Source organism: Crocuta crocuta, unplaced genomic scaffold (genome assembly GCF_008692635.1).
Source record: "Crocuta crocuta isolate KB4526 unplaced genomic scaffold, BGI_CrCroc_1.0 scaffold564, whole genome shotgun sequence".
In the NCBI taxonomy this organism is placed as follows: Eukaryota; Metazoa; Chordata; class Mammalia; order Carnivora; family Hyaenidae; genus Crocuta; species Crocuta crocuta.
The window spans coordinates 635,854-654,231 of NW_027533010.1; the positions used below are offsets into that span (position 1 = coordinate 635,854).

At 34.5% G+C, this 18,378-nt stretch overlaps 1 protein-coding gene across 4 annotated transcripts in view; it reads left to right on the forward strand.

The window, feature by feature from the left end:
- The window catches only part of SLC39A10 (solute carrier family 39 member 10), a 142,410-nt gene that overhangs the window by 107,442 nt on the left and 16,590 nt on the right, over positions 1-18,378 (forward strand). For all 4 annotated transcript variants that reach the window (XM_077745809.1, XM_077745810.1, XM_077745811.1 and 1 more), the window contains 5 exons: positions 8,657-8,826; positions 10,807-10,995; positions 14,801-14,921; positions 16,145-16,513; positions 17,625-17,705. In XM_077745809.1, coding sequence (XP_077601935.1) covers positions 8,657-8,826; positions 10,807-10,995; positions 14,801-14,921; positions 16,145-16,513; positions 17,625-17,705 — 930 coding nt within the window. The remainder of the gene's footprint in view (positions 1-8,656; positions 8,827-10,806; positions 10,996-14,800; positions 14,922-16,144; positions 16,514-17,624; positions 17,706-18,378) is intronic.

Sequence of the window (18,378 nt, forward strand, 5' to 3'; positions counted from 1 at the left end):
CTGTTGCATGGTAATGAAAGAGACTAATTATTAATATGTGTGAATATGGGCCAAAAATGAAGTTCTGACAAGATAAAAGGTGGAAAAGGCAGGATTTAAAATTTTTTCATAGCACAGGAGTATGGTAGACATGTTTAAGAATATCACATTCCATATATATATAAGAGTTTTATTTGGGATATAGATATTCCTTAAAGCTTGAAAGAGTTCAAGTGAAAGGGTATGCTGTCAATAGATAACAAAGTAAGTCTCGTAGGTCCTACCTATTGTAATTTCTTTGCAATAGGGAAATGGCTTTATAATAGATAAATTAATCATTATAGCCTGTATTTATTGGAACCTTACCATGTACTGTTGTAAACAGTTTTACAAGGATATTTAATTTGTTAAACCCACGAGATGGGAATTCTTATTTACTTCTGTTTGCTGAGGAAAGGAGGCTTTGAGAAGTTAAGTAACTTGCCCAAAGTCACATAGCTGCCAGGTAGCAGAGGATATGTGTGATATGAACTAGAGGATTCTCCATCTAGAGCCTATAACTGTAACTGCTATGCCTCTCTCCACTGCTTCTGCTAAAAAGGTTCTAAAGTCTGCTTTGCTAGTAGAAGTGTGACAGAGATACAGAGAATTATGTTTAGTTATATTTGGTAGTGTTTTGAGAGAGAATGCAGATAGAAGAACGCAGTAGAGGTAAGTATTGGTATAAGTTAAGTATTGCTGTAAGTATCAATTAGTAAAACCAAAACAAAACCAAAACACCCAGGAATAATCATCTTGTTAGGTAGAACCAATTCAGTAAGGTGTAGAAAGTTAGTCCACTGAATAGCTTTGAATTCTGGTCTTTGGACAGATAAAATAGGTTCCTTTTGCTGGCTTCATGTTTGGTGACCTTTGCAGATGAGCAGACACCTTGAAAACCAGTCTCTCTCAGGTGCTTGTAAATTCTCACTGAGGTGGGAGGAAAGGAGAAGGTCGGCCCGAGATTATTTGACTTACATTAAAAATAAAGCACATTGTTCTTTACATGGGAAAACAGAGACTGACAAAATTGTCACATCTAGAGTTAAAACTCATAGCCTCTTTATTTTTAAGGCTTCTAAGAAACTCTAGTTGTTATTATATCAACTGTGGATTATGACAGATTTTTCTGTTATAATATTGACATAATGTGTATATTTTAACAAAGGTGTTGACAGATGCTTGACCATCATAATATTGAAAATTACAGTTTATTCAATCTAAAAAGCCTTTGAGGAAATGATACTAGCTTTGAAAGCAGATACATAACTAATAGTGAATATTGATTAGCTGTTTGCGAGTGGTTATTAGCACTGTCAGAAATGAAGCTTGAATTAACTATGTCCTGATAGATGTTAATAATTGTTAGAGAGAATGCCCTGCTAGTAATTATTTTTAATGACTGCTGCACCATTAAGAAAGGTTAACTTGTTCTATATAAATCTCCCATAGTGACACAGCTACTACCTCATTACTGTTCAAAGACTGCTGTAAACCAAGTATGCCATATACTGTGTATGGTAGAAATCGTTTGTTTCACAAGATTGGCTCATTTAGTCATAGAGTTGACCCTAGCTTAATTACCAAGGGGGGTTGTGAATAGGCCGCTAAGCATTTTCTGCCAATTAAAATGCTGAAACAGTGTAGAAAACTGCCATCTTGCACATGCTTTGAACCGAGTTAATTAGAAAGTTTCCACAGATGAGTGCTTCTTTTTAAAAGAATGCATTTTCTCTCTAGATAATGAGAAAGGGAGTTGGTGAATAACTAAGCCTGAGGACCTTTAACGTTTTAAGCAATCTAATTTGCAGAATAAGTGAAGCTTGTTTCAGACATTTAACGTTTTTTATTGTATATGGTATCTTGGGTACAAATAAAGGAAACATTTGCTAGTTGTATTTAATAGTTTGTGTTTCGTTGCTTGGCCTAAGTTTTAGAAAAGATGCCTTTTATTGTTTGTTTTTGTTGTTGTTTTGGGATTTTTATTTTGGTTTGTTGTATATTAAACAAGTTGTGGTTTTAAAAGTACAATAATTTGGTTAGAAATTAGAAAAATTTATTACCTGAATTGCTTTTTTTCTATACGTAGGAAATTATGGTAGCATTTATGTAAGCTTAAATAGAAGTGTCGTTAATTCTAAAAATAAATGTTTATAAATAACAGAAAATATTTCAAGTACAATAAAATCAAAATAATCCAACTTCTCATAGGTCAAAAGGATTGTAATTGTCCTCCAAGAAGACTTACAAGTTGTGAAGAGACTATTAAAATTGTAGTGCTGGAAAGCTAAAATTACTTTTTAAAAACTTAAAAATAAATCAGTATAAGAAAACTTGTATCTGTAATAACATGTGAGAGATAGTAGAGCTGTTCTGCTAATGAAATAGGTATAATGGAATACTTGCTATCTGTAGAAAATACCCCAAAATTTTCTAATTTATATGAAATGGGAAATATAGCTTCATAGCCCTTATTTCTTAGCACTGGCAAAAATAAGTGATAATTTATGTTAGATGGGACATAAATATTTTAACCTTACTCTCATATATATTTTTAGGTGACATTGAAATAAATAGAAATATATATATTCTGATGATTTTATGTAATGTTTGTTTTGTAGTAATTTTTTGTCCCTCCCCAATCCTAATTGGTTCAAATTTTGAAAGATTGTTTGCCATTTGAATTAATAGAATTGGTATTTCTTCTTTCTTTCATGTTTAGATTTATTTTTCTTATAGATCCTCCTTTATGTGAAGCCACCTCTGTGAAGTAAATACATAACTAATAAATCACTTGGGCAAGAATTCTCTGAAAATACTGTAGTTTAATGGAGAAAACAGTGGATTAACAGAGGACTTTTGGTTTAGGTTTTACTTTGCCACTTTAGCTAGCAATTTAATTATTTTTATTATGTTAAAATACATGTAAGAGTTGCTGTTTTAACCATTGAAGTGTACAAATCAGTGGCATTTATTACATTCACAATGTTGTGCAACCATCAAACTATTTTTTTTAAGGTTTTATTTTTTAAGTAATTCTCTGCTCCCAGCTTGAACTCAGAACCCTGAGATCACGAGTCCCACATTCCACCAACTGAGCTAACCAAGCTATCTATTAAAAAAATTTTTTTTTTAGTTTATTTTTGAGAGAGCAAGAGCACGCATGAGCAGGGGAGGGGCAGAGAGGGAGGGAAACAGAATTCCAAGCATGCTCCGTGCTGTCAGCACAGAGCCTGATGCAGGGGTTGAACTCATGAACCTGTGAGATCATGACCTGAGCCAAAATCAAGAGTTGATTGCCTAACTGACTGAGGCACACAGGCACACTAAAAAATTTTTTATCACCCCAAATAGAAACTGTGTACCCATTAAGCAACAAATCTTCATTTCCTCTTAATCCCATCCTTTGGTAACTTCTCGTCTTTTTTTTTCTGAATTTAACTATTCTATTCTAGATAGTTAATATAAGTAGAATCATACCATAGTTATCTTCTGGGTCTGATGTATTTCACTCTGCATAGTTTTCAAGGTTCATCCATCTTGTAGCATATATAGGAACTTTATTTCTTTTTATGGTTGAGTAATTTTCCATTGCATGTAAATACCACATTTATTAATCCATTCATGCATTGATGGATACTTGGTTTTTTCCACCTTTTAGCTACTGTGTGTAACACTGTAATGAACACAGGCCTAAAAGTAGGCCTTTTAATTGTTTGGGGGGTATACATGTAGGAGTGGAATTCCTGGGTCATTAGGTGATTCCTTTAGCTTTTTGAGGAATTACCAAACCTTTTCTACAGTGGCTGTGCCATTTTACATTCCCACCAGCAGTGTATATCCAACATGTGTTTTTCTTTCTTTCTCTTTTTAAAAATAGCCATTCTAGTAGGTGTGAACTCACATTATTTAACATCTCTGTGCCTCAGTATGTAAATCTGTAAAGTAGAATGACTAGTCTGCATTAGCATCTTCCAAATCATGCTTTGTAGGATCCTGGTTCATTGAGATATACTAATAGATTCCATAATCAAGTGAGTTATAAAAATGCTGCATATTGTATTCTCCTTGCAGAGATTCATATTGCTTATTAAACGGATAGAGGCTCTGGGGGAACTTGTTTAACCACGTATTACCAGATCTTTCTGATTATTAAATTCTCCCCTCCCTCCCCTTGGGAATACTCCTGAGAATTAGATGAGCACAGTTTGAGGAATACTAGTGTAGATTATTAAAGTCCTTTCTAGCTATATGATATGAAGATAGCAATTGCAGTGCCAGTTCAGGTAGCTCATTGATAAGCAAGGTGTTGGAAAAATTATAATTTTAAAGTGGCAGAATAATTGGCATCTTTAAAAATATTTTTTATAATTTCCAACTCTGTTAATACAGGCAATGTATATATGGAGGAATAATTATAATAGTCCCAGATGTGCTCTGTGTTCTTGTGCAAAATGTGTTATTGGAAGGTATAGGATCCTTTTTAGTCCTGGAATTTATTTTTTTAAATCAATTAAAAAACTTTTGAAGGTAGCATGCATATTAAACATAGCCTCTAGTTGGAAAAATGAGAAAACTCTTTAATATCAGAAAAGTTATATAAGGTGCTCAGAGTTATACAGATTATTTAACTTTAAGAGATTAGTCTTTTCTGATTCTTGGCTTTTGTTGTTGGTCAATAACCAATTTATTGATGATCATTTGACCCAAGTGACCAGAAAACCAAAAGCATTTGTATTATTTTTTAAAGTGTATGTGTGCATGTGTGTATGTGTGTGTATATTAACTTCTTTTGGAGGGGCCACTGGCCAAGCTTAATGTGATGCCATTTCCCTGACTCCAAGTGGCATCATTCACATTTTAAGTAAATGGCATTCACTTAAAGATAGAACCAGGATGGGAACCCTGAAGTTGGGCAGTGCTGATGCTGGATTGACTTATGTAAGTCTTTCTCCCTTGTGGGGTTATGTTTTCTTGTATTTTCTGAGTTTTAGATGTCAGATACCAGAAATACTAATGATTTTCTGATCATAATAATTGGCTTGTGTCTTTCAAGTATTTCTTAGTTCACAGATTTGCTTTCTCAGGTAGATGAGAAAGATGATTTCAGAGCTGATATGTAAGAAATTATATATGTGAATTCATACACCCTTTCACACTCAGACCCTCCCCCAACTATTTGTGTAAGCACTTGGCTAATTTAATGTGTCAACCTGTCCATGATTGGACCTGGGGTACAATATATTTAGCTCATCTGTCATATTGGCACGTTGATTTTTCACTGAATTGAATTTCGGTTGACTTGTTTGGTAACTTGGTTTTTAGCTAATAAACCAAAAGCCATTTGAAACTGTAAGTCATCTCAGAGCATTGCAAAATGTTTATAGTTTCATAGACTCTTTCTTGGACTTTTCTTCACATTCCAGAACACCTTTAGCCACGAGTTAATATGGGAAATTTAGAAAGGAAATATTTGCTTAGAATAATGTTCATTTTCAGATATAATTTTTGTGATTAGGAAATAGAATCACATTTTCTCTCAACTCTCTTTGATGATTAGATTTTTATAAATATGCTTGTAAGAATATATGATGGTTTAATAAAATCTTAAATTCTTTTTTTTTAAGTTTATTTATTTTGAGAGAAAGATAAGTGTACATGCATGGGTGGGGCAAAGAGAGAGAATCCCAAGAAGGCTGTGCAGTCAGTGTGGGGCCCAGTGTAAGGCTTGAACTTCCAAACCTTGAGATGGTGACCTGAGCTGAAATCAGGAGTCAGACTCTTAACTGCACCACCCAGGCTCCCCTAGGGTGTCCTAGGGTCTTAAATTCTATAATCTAATAAGCTCAAATTTTAAAATATACTCTAATGCTAATATTTTATTAGTTAAATTATTTTCTATAAATTGTTAATCATCTCAAATGTCTATTGTATTAAATTAATGGTATGCCCTTTATAATAAATTTAGAAATTTAATTTCTATTGCAGATATCTTTAAGGGCAAATTCAAGGTTGAATGAATGTATACAATTTCACATTGTAGAATATAATAGTACCCTAGAAAAAAAAGGAAAGATTGGGTTAAATAAGAGTTACCCAACTAGATTTTGGTAAATGTTTAGGATCTAACTTAGCATCTTAATCTGGTTATATGAATTTTCTTGGACATTGGGACATAGGAATAAAATAAACACTTCTCTTGGACAGCTTTGGTACTCAATTCCAGTGCATTTTTGACCAAAATAATTCTGATTAATACAGATTTTTAATAATTATAAGAAGTTATCAAATTCGTTTACTCTTTATACTATATGTGGATCTCATTTATAGCTTTGGCTATCCCTGTCCACATAATATTAATGAGGATATACAGAGTATTTTGGAGTATGAATTACTGGCACTTTAGGTCATTTTTAGTACTGTTTTTCTTTAAGTTCTTAATTGAAGTTGCTTTTATATTGATTGATTTGAGATATAGTGCTTCTAAATTGAATTACTGCCAAAGTAAGAAAAAACATATTTGGTAAGGGAGAGTTGTATATTAATGTAGGAGACATATTATCTTCAGGTTAATGTAATTGTTTCCAGCCTCAATTTGTCCCATTTAGTTAATACAAGTATCTTCTGTCCAGTGTTTCCCCATTAGCATGGTTGGAGCTACAGAGCTGTGGTATTTTGACACTCCTTTGTTGGTTTAGTTGGCCAATAACTTCTTTTGGCTCCCTGAATTTATGTAGACCTCTGGCCACTTTGCTCCAACCTATCGCCTCAGGCTCTCCCACTGACTTTATTGTTCCTGCCTGTGCTTGGGGCACAGAGACAGACTAACTTGGTCATTATTAGTAAGTTAACTTTTAAACCTTATTTGACCTTATAGTTTTCTTTCTAGAATAGACTTTTTGACCTTAGTTCCTTGTGCCTTATTGTCCCAACCATAGTTTGGGGAATCCATGTCTTATCTTTTGGTTTCACTGACAATGTTGCCTTCATAATGAGTCTTTTCCCTTCGCCTCTTCCTTCCTTGCTCCCAAGTCTTCACAAGGATTAAAGCCGTTAAATGCAAATTCTGGCTGTGTGTTACCATCTTCTTTTGTTGGCGTTTTAGATTACCCATGTTTATATCAGAAATTATATAGAATAAGCCACAGAACTTCCATTAATGGTAGATGACCTATTGTTTTGATCCTGTGACTAAAATGTCCAATGGATAAACACAATTGTATTGATAAATCAATTTAGTGGGTCAATTAAAGATTCATTTCTTTACCTCTCGTTATTTCTTTGTCTTTGAAAAATTTTTTACCTTGTTGAAGAAATGCATTTTCCTTTGTTCCCTTATTATAACATTTAACATACAATTTCTCATCAGATTATAGTCCCTTAGTGTTCGATGAGAAAAAACATTTTAGATGAAATTTATAAAATTATCATTATTCAGTGAAATTTTCTATAGATAAAATTAAACAGAACTTTTAAACCAAAACTTTCTATTTCATTTTAGGCCACTAATAGAAAATAATCTCCCTTTTTAAATGAAAATGCCCCATTCCCTGAACCATTGGCACTTATTTCTGGTATCTAATCTGCGTATCAATAGCCTAGATAACGAAATGTGCACAGAATTCTCTTTTTCCATCACACTTCTGTTTTTTCACAAATTCTGTTGTGAAAACATTTCTCTTCTGTTCTGATTCAATTAAGCTTATATAGTGAGGACCCCTTGGGTGGCTCTGTCGAATAAGCATCTGACCTTCTGGTTTGTGTGTTCAAGCCCCGCATTGGACTCCTCACTGACAGTGTGGAGCCTGCCTGGGATTCTCTCTCTCCCTCTAAGAGAATCTCCCTCTCTCTGGACCTCTCCCCTTGTTTGTGCGTGCGCGCTCTCTCTCTCTCTCTCTCTCTCTCTCAAAATAAACTTTGAAAAACAAAACCCCCCAAAATTTTGTAGTATAATTTTTACAAAGTAGAAAATGATACAGAAGGACAAATTGGAGGAAAGGGAGTTTGGAATTGCTTATGGAGTGTAAAGATAGTATCAAGGAGACAAGACTTAATTATCCTTTGTGAAAATAAGAAATGAAATGCAAAAGTGGTACCAGTAATAAGGCTCTTTTTTTTTTTTTTTCTTTTAAAAATCTCTTGTGTATATATTTCCATTTTGTACTGGTATGTTAAGTTTCTTAAACTTTGTATTGAAAGATTTATAAAGATAAGAGAACACTAGATACTAGGCTTCCTCTAATGCTTACGGGAGAGTTTTATAATTGTACTCTAAATGAACAGTTTTATTGCTATGGCTCTGCCTTTATACATTGGTAAAATTTTATTGACAGTCTATGTATTAAGAATGAATCACAGCCTGAAGTCATTTTAAATCCCTCTTTCTAGTAAGACAGGCTACTGCAGGTACTATTTATAACTTGGTCTGAACTTCTTAATTCTTTTTTAAAGTATTCAAGTGGGTTATGTGGTTATTTGTTTTGTTATTAAACACAGCAGTGCCAAAATGTAAAACCTCTAAAAAGCATAGTCAGGGTAAGGTAATCTGTCTTCTATGACTCATTTATGTTTATTGTTCTTTAGAGCGTTTTGGCTTATATTGTCATATTAATGTTGACTATTAATTTCTTTCCTACAGCATGGATTTGTGGGATCATTTCTATCACTGTCATTAGCCTGCTTTCCTTGCTAGGCGTGATCTTGGTTCCCATCATTAACCAAGGATGCTTCAAATTTCTTCTCACATTCCTTGTTGCACTAGCTGTAGGAACAATGAGTGGAGATGCCCTTCTTCATCTACTGCCCCATGTAAGCAATCTTCTTAATCTTTAAAAAAAATACAAATAAAAATATTTAAGCTAAAAGGGTCCTTCTTTAGCAAGCTGTAGCATACTAATCTAGTATTTGTTTTAGTTGCTTGTAGGATGAAGTATTTTTTCCATGTGCGTAATTTTAATAGCAATATTTTTGAAATGAGTCATTGGGTTCTAAAATAGCAACAAAAATTGGTAACATCGGTATTACTTCTTCCTGCCACAGCCTATACAAACCAAATTACCACAATGTACACTTTAAAGATCTTATAGTTTTATATGTCAGTTTAGCCTCAGTAAAGTTGAAATTAAAAAAAAATGCTCTATTAGCAGTTCTGAAAATGAATACTTAAAAAGATACACCACTCATTGATTTTTCTTTGTATGCTATATCAGGAAAGCCATTAGAAGAAACGTATAAGCAGTCTTGTGACTGTGCTATAGAGCTAGTGTGCCCCTGGCATCTTTATTTGATCAGGAGTAGGCTGACATATTCAGTTAACAATTATAGGCATTTAGCTCTTTACATGTGGGGCCATTTATCTTTTCTCCAGGCATACCACTTACTTTCTTCTATTTCAGGACACTTCTAATAATATCTCATGCCCACCCTTCATAAGGTACTGTGCTTATCAACCATTTAAAATCTGTTATCAGTTAGTATTTTATCCAGTGTTACTGCTTTTACTTCAAATTATAAAAACACTGGGGCTTTTTCTTTTCCAAATGTAAAATTACAGGTTTGAATATTAAAAAAAAAAATTCTTACCACCTCCTTTGGAGTATTTGGGAAACAGATTTGTATTTTTTAAGTAATCTCTTCACCCAGCATGGGGCTCGAACTCACAACCCAGCGATCAAGAGTTGTGCGCTCTACCAACTGAGCCAGCCAGGCACTCCCAGAATTGTTATTTATGTGTTTTGTGTACTTCTCTTCCCCTTCTTCACTCAGAAGAATTGGCTGAGAAGTCCAGATTTGGTGTCTGGAATACTATATGACATTGCCTTAAAAAAATTGATTTAATGAATCTTAAACTGTGAATGTGAATTTTTAAAACTTGATTCATTATGTTATTTACTTATTTCCTCCTTTATTTCTACCCCTTGTTTTCTCTTTTTACCATTATCAAGAATAGCCACAAAATTTCAAAACTGGGCCTATTAAGAACAGTTTATTGAAGTGAGAACAATCTTTAAGTGCTATTTAACTTACTTTTTCTTAAGTATTAATTACTTAAAGCTGTTATGTTTTTAAATGGTCTTACCCTCTTTGGTAAGTTTAGAAACCTCTTCTCTTGGCCACTAGCCAATGGAAACAAAATACAGGTAAATGTTATAAGGAAGGAAAATACATAAGACTAGATCTCTAATTTTTAAGATTATTATTGTGAAACTTGTACATTTCACAGTTAAAAAACATTTCTGTATTTTTTGCTAAAGCTTTAAACTGTAGAAAAATAAACACATGTGTGAATATATACTTCTGATGTTCCACAGTATAAGCACAGGTAGCATCTCATCACTTCTTTATAAGAGAAAAACATAAAAATATAATCAGTTTAAGAAAAAGTTAGATTACAGGGAGTCACAGGTTGTGACCTGCTGGTGAATTAGTTTGTTTTTACTAACTGTTAAGCATCTGGGTTGTGTTCACTTTGGTTTACAAAGGACCCATTGCTTCCTAATATCGAAATGCTGCTTGATTCTCTCACTGTAGTGCGTATCAGCTCCTATAGCCCTTTGAATTTGCAGTCTTTGTTTTAGAGTTACCATGAAATGTAATACTTTCCTGGCCACTGAATCCAGCAAAGTTAAATAAAGGCTACTTATATTTATGTGAGATAATATTTAGAGAACCACTTACTTTAGAAATCGAAAGGTGTTTTTTCTGTGTGTCCTAGGAGATTATAGTCTCAAAATTTTAAACAGCATCTTTAATTACTTGTTTAGAAGTTTTTGTTATTCTTATCAATAGTCTCAGGGTGGACATGATCACAGTCATCAACATGCACATGGGCATGGACATTCTCATGGACACGAATCTAAGAAGTTTTTGGAAGAATATGATGCTGTATTGAAAGGACTTGTCGCCCTAGGAGGCATTTACTTGTTATTTATCATTGAACACTGCATCAGAATGTTTAAGCACTACAAACAGCAAAGAGTAAGTACTTTGTAATGGTTTCTTCCATTTTCTGAGATATGAAATTCATTAAAAAAAAAACTATTTTTCTGACCACGTGCTTAATTATAATGTTGGTGTGTGTTCAAGGAAACATTGACTTTGATCTTTGCCATTTTTTGTCATTACATTTGTTATTTGACATCAAGATATAACAACAGTCTTTGTTTCAGTTACTGTGTGTTGGATTTTTTTCTAATAATTAAGACGGAAAAAACTATTGCCCAATTGCTGCTTATTTCAGAAAACAAAAATGTATAAATAGAAACAAGTCTTGGTTCATTTAGGTCATGTTTTCAAGTATAAGTGGCTTTCATTGTCATGTCTTTCAATGAAAATGTTTTCACACAACACATTTCTTTATCAGAAATGCTAATGGTAGAAGTACTGGAGGTGGGAAGGATTTAGATTCAGGGGCTTTGTAGGAAGAAAATATAATGAAATGAAGAAAATGGTGATGAACCTTTTGGGAGAGGATGCTGGGACTAGAGATTAAATACCCTGCTTGAACATAAAATGTGTTTTATGGCACATTTGTGAGAATAAGAGAAATACTTAGAGTTTTCTCCTAAGTAAGTTCAGGGCCACTATTACTCACCTGATTTACACCTTTCCCTGTTGACAGTGGTTCACATCTGTTTCTGAAGCTTTATCTTGAGTTCTTCTCACTGACATGTTCGTGATACTTAGACTGATTATCTTCAGTATACTATGTTTAAGAAAACAGTAAAGTCTAGAGAACATTTTTAGAAATCTTCATACAAAAAAGAGAGAATTTTTCACATTTTGCTGGTTTACTACAAGTAGTTTTTAAAGAAGTAAATCTTTATCCACAAGAACATAGGACAGTCATGATCACAGTATAGATACAGTCCACTTTTTAACCTTTATGTTATTTTTATGTATATATTTTGTATATTATGTATTTTGTATATATTTCCTTGAGACAAAATATGGTTTAGAATAGAGCTGGAAACTGGGATTCAGAGGGAGTGATTCTAATTCTTGCCCAGCCACAAGATAGCTGTGAAACTATGACTCATTCCTCCTGATTTCTAGTTGCTATCTAAATCCATGGGAAATAAGCCCTACTTTTCATCTGTATTTTCATATCATATTCCAAATAGTATATTTAATTTTAGTTGTCATATTTTATTCAGGGTATTGTCATATTTAATTGCCTTCAAAGGAAGGTTGATCAAGATGATGCGCCATTGAATTATTATCTGAGGAATGATAGAAGGAACTAGGAAAGGATCAAAAGTGAAAGAAACCTAACAGCATTTTGTTTTCAAAGGGTATATGGAAAGGTGGATGGGTGAAAAATGGAATGTTGTAGGAGGAATGCCAAAGTGAGATTGGCTGGAGGGAGATGAGTCAGAAGAGAGGTGATGGGGGCTTGAACTAGAGTCATGAGGAATAGGAAAGAGGTGATTAAGACAACTATTTAAAAAAATTTTAATGTGTATTCTTGAGAGAGAAAGAGAGAGAATCCAAAGCAAGCTCCAGACTCTGAGCTGTCAGCACAGAGCCAGAAGCGGGGCTCAAACCTACAAACCATGGGATCTGACCTGAACCAAAGTCAAACGCTTTGAATAGAGCCACCCAAATGCTCCAGAACCATTTAAATGAGAGAATCAATAAGATTTGATTGTTGATGACATTCAAGAAAGAAGAATTTTAGAGTCTGAGTACCTAATTTAGAACACAGTTACATATTGTAAAGTATATAAAGAAGTTTTGGAATTCCTGTGAAGCTCAGTTTTCTTCAGTTGTGTGTACCTGCTAACATTGAAGCAGCAAATATTAATATTTAATTGTATGGAACATTAGGGACCACATAATTTATAGATAAAGATAAAATGTAGTCTTTTGAGAGAGTTCACAGTAAACAAGTTTTCTGTTTTTTTATAATTTAATCTTGATCTCATTTTGAACTTAAATTGACTGGCAAAATGAAACATGCTTATTTTTGTAAACTATTGTAGAAGAATAGAGTCCCTAGAACATGGCAGGTCTTTTGAAATTTGAAATTATAAAGGAGTAAACAAACAAGGAATTTGATTAAATAAATCAAAGGAACATCTTTGGTGGAGGGGTACTCTCTATCTAATAGTAAGGAATTTTCAAGGATATCAAAGAGAGGAATCTGTATAGGTAAATCAGTGCATCTTCTTCTGTGATGAAGAGGACAGTGAGTAACCAAAGATGAAAAAGCATATGGCATTGTTTTGTAGAAAAGGAATTAGTGATCCTTGAATAGAACAGACGTTTGACCATCTGCGTAGAAGAATCAGTTATTGGCAGGAAGCTTTCAGAGCCATAGATGAAGAAATACCTCCGATGCAGACTGGTTTCAGCAACTTGGGGCTTTGAGGATAATGATTGGCAAGTTTTTAGCAAAGTGGACATTCTGAACCAAAGCACTTAAACCTGACCCCAGCTGGTGTTTGCATTTTCTTCTTTTCTCTTTGGTACTACTGTTGGCTTTTTCTCCTCCCCCCTTCCCTACTTTTTTCCTTCTACTTTAACTTGGCTGCTGTTTCTTTTCTTTGGTTGTCTCCATATTTCTGTTGAACATTTTGTGTTTCCCCAGTTTCTGTTACTTACTGATGTGAAGCAGAACAATCCACAACTTTAATGGTTTATAACAACAGTTGATTATTTCTCTTAATTCTGTCAGGAAATTAGTCAGGATTCAGCTGAGCAATTCTTTTGCTCCACCTATCCTCAGCGACACTCATCTACTCTGTTCAAACTCAGCTGGTCTGGGTTGGCCTGAACAGGGCAGGGCTAGAATGCCCACGAATGCATATGTCTGTATCCTGGCGTCCTCCACACGGCCTCTCTTTAGAGTCTAGACTGAGCTTCTTCACAGCGGAGTGGCCAGCTTCCCTGAGCAAAAACGCATAAGGTGCCAGGTTTCGCACTCGTTCCAGAACTGGCCCATCATTTTCTTGCATTCCCTTGGTCAAAGCAAGTCATAAGGGCAGAGGTTATTTGGTGTCATAAATTTACATAGGTTGGAAATAGAACTTTAAGTTGGAAGAGTTGTTAAAGGTAGTTATGTATTGCTAAAAGAAAAAAGACTGTTAAAAGGTAGGAAAATTAAAACCTAAACAATGAAATACAATACTTAGGATTTATTAATAAGTGAGGATAGACTAGATGAGAAAGAAAATTTACCTTTATTGCAAAGCTGTTTAGAGTCAGTTACTGATAGGTCATTTTTTCACACATCACCTCATTTAATCCTAAGAATCTTGTCATTTTAATTTTACAAATGAGTATTCTTATTGTTCAGTAAATTTAACTTGCTCAAGTCTCACAGAAATAAACTACAAATTTTGTGATTTTTAACTCAAATTTGACTCTAGCCATTATGTCACATGTAGGGAAATGGAAGATTGCATTAAACACAGTTAGGTTTTTTGGAACTTCCTATTCCCGTACACTATTAAATAAGACACATATTAAATATATTTCACACATTTCATTTGGTTGCATGTAATATAGTACTGTGTACTGTATGTATTCTGTACTTAGAAGTAGATGAATTGATCCTTTCAGTTGAGTATTTGAGAAAAAAAAAGCAACAACATAGAAATTTAGTTCAAAATTTTTATCATTAGACCCCTTGATTAATTTCTAAAAATTTTTTCTCACTGTTTTTCCTAAATAATTTATGAATAAAGTGTTACTATTACTTATTCCCATAGATGTTAATAAGTGAATACTGTTGCTAATTGTGACTGCACATTTGATACTAATACCAGATTTTTTTCAGGGAAAACAGAAATGGTTTATGAAGCAGAGCACAGAAGAATCAACTATTGGAAGGAAGCTTTCAGATCATAAGTTAAATAATACACCAGATGCTGACTGGCTTCAGCTCAAGCCTCTTGCCGGTAGACAACAGTTCTGACTAAAGAGAAATGAAACTTTTAAAATATAAACGTTGTAATACTGCTTCTAACCTGTGCCTGTGTTTGAAATTTCTTGTTTTTGTGGCTTCCCTAATATTAGTTTCTAGCTTTTGTATTTCCTAAAATGTAAGTGTATCTTGTGATTTTGTTAGTGTCTTGTCTATTTCAGCCTTAATTAAACTGGAATGTGGGACTATTTATATCACAGGGCAAGGAACATATTGCACTTTTACTTTACAGGAAAAAAAAATGAAACAAACAAAAAGGCTTTGTAAGCAGTATACCCATGTTATTTTTGGATCTTGGCAATGCAAATCTCTGTGCCCTCCATACGGGATTGGTTTCATATGGAAGGGGGAGAGTGGTCTCCCGATTTAAAATCTCCGCTCTCCATTCAGCTTTTCTGTTGCCTGGTAAATGTGATGAGGTAGCTTCCAATTTTCTAGGAAACATACAAGTTTTTAGGCTCATTTTCCCTTTCTGTTTGAACTTGTGTTTCCCCTGAATGTACTAACGATTTTCTGCAGAAAAGGGGCAGATGAGACTCTAACTGGACTCTGCTCCAGAATACAATTTGAGAAGTAGTAGGCTGTTTGACACATAATAAATGCGTTTGAAAACTAGGGGAGAGGCCAACGTCAATTAAAAAAAAGTACTTATCAGATGTTACCATTTATATGTGTTTCTGAACTTGCTTCTAGTAATGATCTGAGTAGCATTTTCAGATAGGTGGTGCCAATGGAGGGTGCCAGTGATTTAAAGCTTGTCTCTGTTTTCTTCAGTGATAACAGAGGATTAGAGAGGGTAAACTTTAAGGTTCCTTCTTCCCCTGAAAAATTATGGGTCCATTTAGTTGCCCTGTAAATGCTGCAGTAACTCCTACCCTTTGGTTTTAGCAGTTGCTCATGATGTGCTCCCTCAGATTCACAGCGTCTCCACACTTGCCAGCTCTTCTCCCCGCTTTGCCTGCTGTTGATCTCAGTGTCCCCCTTTTACCTCATCTGGTTCATCTTGTGGGTGCTCAGAATCCCAGTTTGTTTTGTGTGTGCGTGCACATGTGCATTTGATTTGCTTTTATACATTTATTTGGGACTTCACTTAAGAAATGTTCATTACGCCGCTGTTCTGCCTGGGTTTAAATGAATGAGCAAAGCAGCGTTCATCTTCTTGTTGATAAAGTATATCCTTTGCTATTATAAATATAGGAACTGATGACTCGGTCGTTTCTGAAGATCGACTTAATGAAACTGAACTGACAGATTTAGAAGGTCAACAAGAATCCCCTCCTAAAAATTTTCTTTGTGTGGAAGAGGAGAAAATCATGGACCATTCTCACAGTGACGGATTACATACCATTCACGAGCACGACCTCCACGCTGCCACACACAACCACCACGACGACAGTAAGACTGTGCTGAGGAAACACAACCATCAGTGGCACCACAAACATTCTCACCATTCTCATGGGCCCTGTCATTCTGGGTCTGATCTGAAAGAAACCGGTATAGCTAATATAGCCTGGATGGTAATCATGGGGGATGGCATCCACAACTTCAGTGATGGGCTAGCGATTGGTAAGTGGGCTTGGAACTTGGGTTATCATTTAAACTTGAAACTTGGGTTTATTCTTTAAGACCACAATTTCAGTGCTAATATTATAAACTATAATACATAGGGTTAAAATCGGAGGTTAACAAATACAGTGTTATATATTACTCTGGTCATTTGACTTTTTTTCCAGAGGCTGTGTCAGTGTTTCTAATCAGTTTATTTGGTGCAGAGATAGAGGTGTATTTTTACTGGAGTTTTCCTTGAACATGTAAACAAATGTCTATAATATATTACTTTCATAACTCAATTTCAAGGCATAGTCACATATGAAAACTACCTTAACATTATATTTTCAAATACTTTTATATCCTTGAGTGTGTAATTTCAGTCCTGGGTTTAGTAATTTTTTTTATGTCTTTGAAAAGGTGAAGAAAAATTTTACATGTTAAGAATCCATTGTACCACATTCAAATATTAGAATCTTGGCTAGTATAAATTGATATTTCTAGTTTAGGAGATTATTAAATGTGATTAATTCATGATTTTCTTTTCCAGACTTCACTCAAAAGTAGGCTTTGGTTTCTTTAAGAAAGGGGAGTCCAAATTTTTGAATCTGTAGTAGCTGTCAATGTTAAAAATAAAGAATTTTACTAAAGGAATCAAATGCATTTATATCTCTGATCCCAGTAGTAATACTTTGGAGAATTTATGCTCTAAACCCAGAAAAGTTCAGACAAGAATGTAGCCATTTCAGCATCTATAAATATTTATATGAGAGAGCGCAAATACAATCATAGACTTTTAGGACTTGAAATTTAGCATCAGACTTCCATTCAGAGACTGAAATGCTGGAAACCACTACTCCGGAGCTTTTAGTGAGCTCTGGAAGGCTCACCTGGTGGAAAATTTAATTCCATACAGAATATTTCTTTCACTGAGTAGCGCTTTCTCTGGTTGTCATACCCCTATTGTACCTCACTACATGTTCAAAAAGTATAAGGTAAGCTAAGTGAGTCGCTCATGTATTATGAAGTTAATGTTGATAGGCAAAAGAGGCTGTACGTATCCTTATGAATGAAAATGGAAAAGGTGGAAATAAACACCACTTGACTTTCTTTTTACCCCCCACCTCAGGAGCAGCTTTCAGTGCTGGATTGACCGGAGGGATCAGTACTTCGATAGCTGTGTTCTGTCATGAGCTGCCACATGAGTTAGGTAATATACAACCTTAAGAATTTTACCAGGTTTTGTCACATTTCAGACTTCTTTGGTTATAAATGCATCTAAATTTTGGAGAGGTTAAAACATAAAAATGGCTGATGACAAGTAAAAATGTCATCATTGTTCTATATAATTTGTATTCTATGTACCTAAGAATGTATTGTTTTATATGTCTTTATCTATGTAAACAGTATTATGTCCTGTCCCATTCTGTTCCTTACCTTATATTATTAATCATTATGCTTTTATTTAGTTTTTTAAATTTTACTTAATTTGAGAGAAAGCATGTGGGCACATGAGTGGGGGACGAGCAGGGAGAGAAGGAGAGACAGACTCCCAAGCAGGCTTCATACTGTTAGCGCAGAGCCTGATGTGTGGCTTGATCTCACAAACGATGAGATCATGACCTGAGCCAAAATCAAGAGTCAGACACTTAACCAACTGAGCCACCCCGACGCCCCTCATTATGCTTTTAAACTCCACCCAGGTTGTCATGAATTCATTTAATATGTTGTTTTTACTCAGTACTCAGAGTTGTCTATTTACTACATTTTACATATCTATCACCAAGTATTGGATACACTACACCTTTAATTTCCTGCCACCACAGATAATGAGGCATTGAACGTCTGTAGACTTAGCGGTTATAGACTTATGAGAACGTATT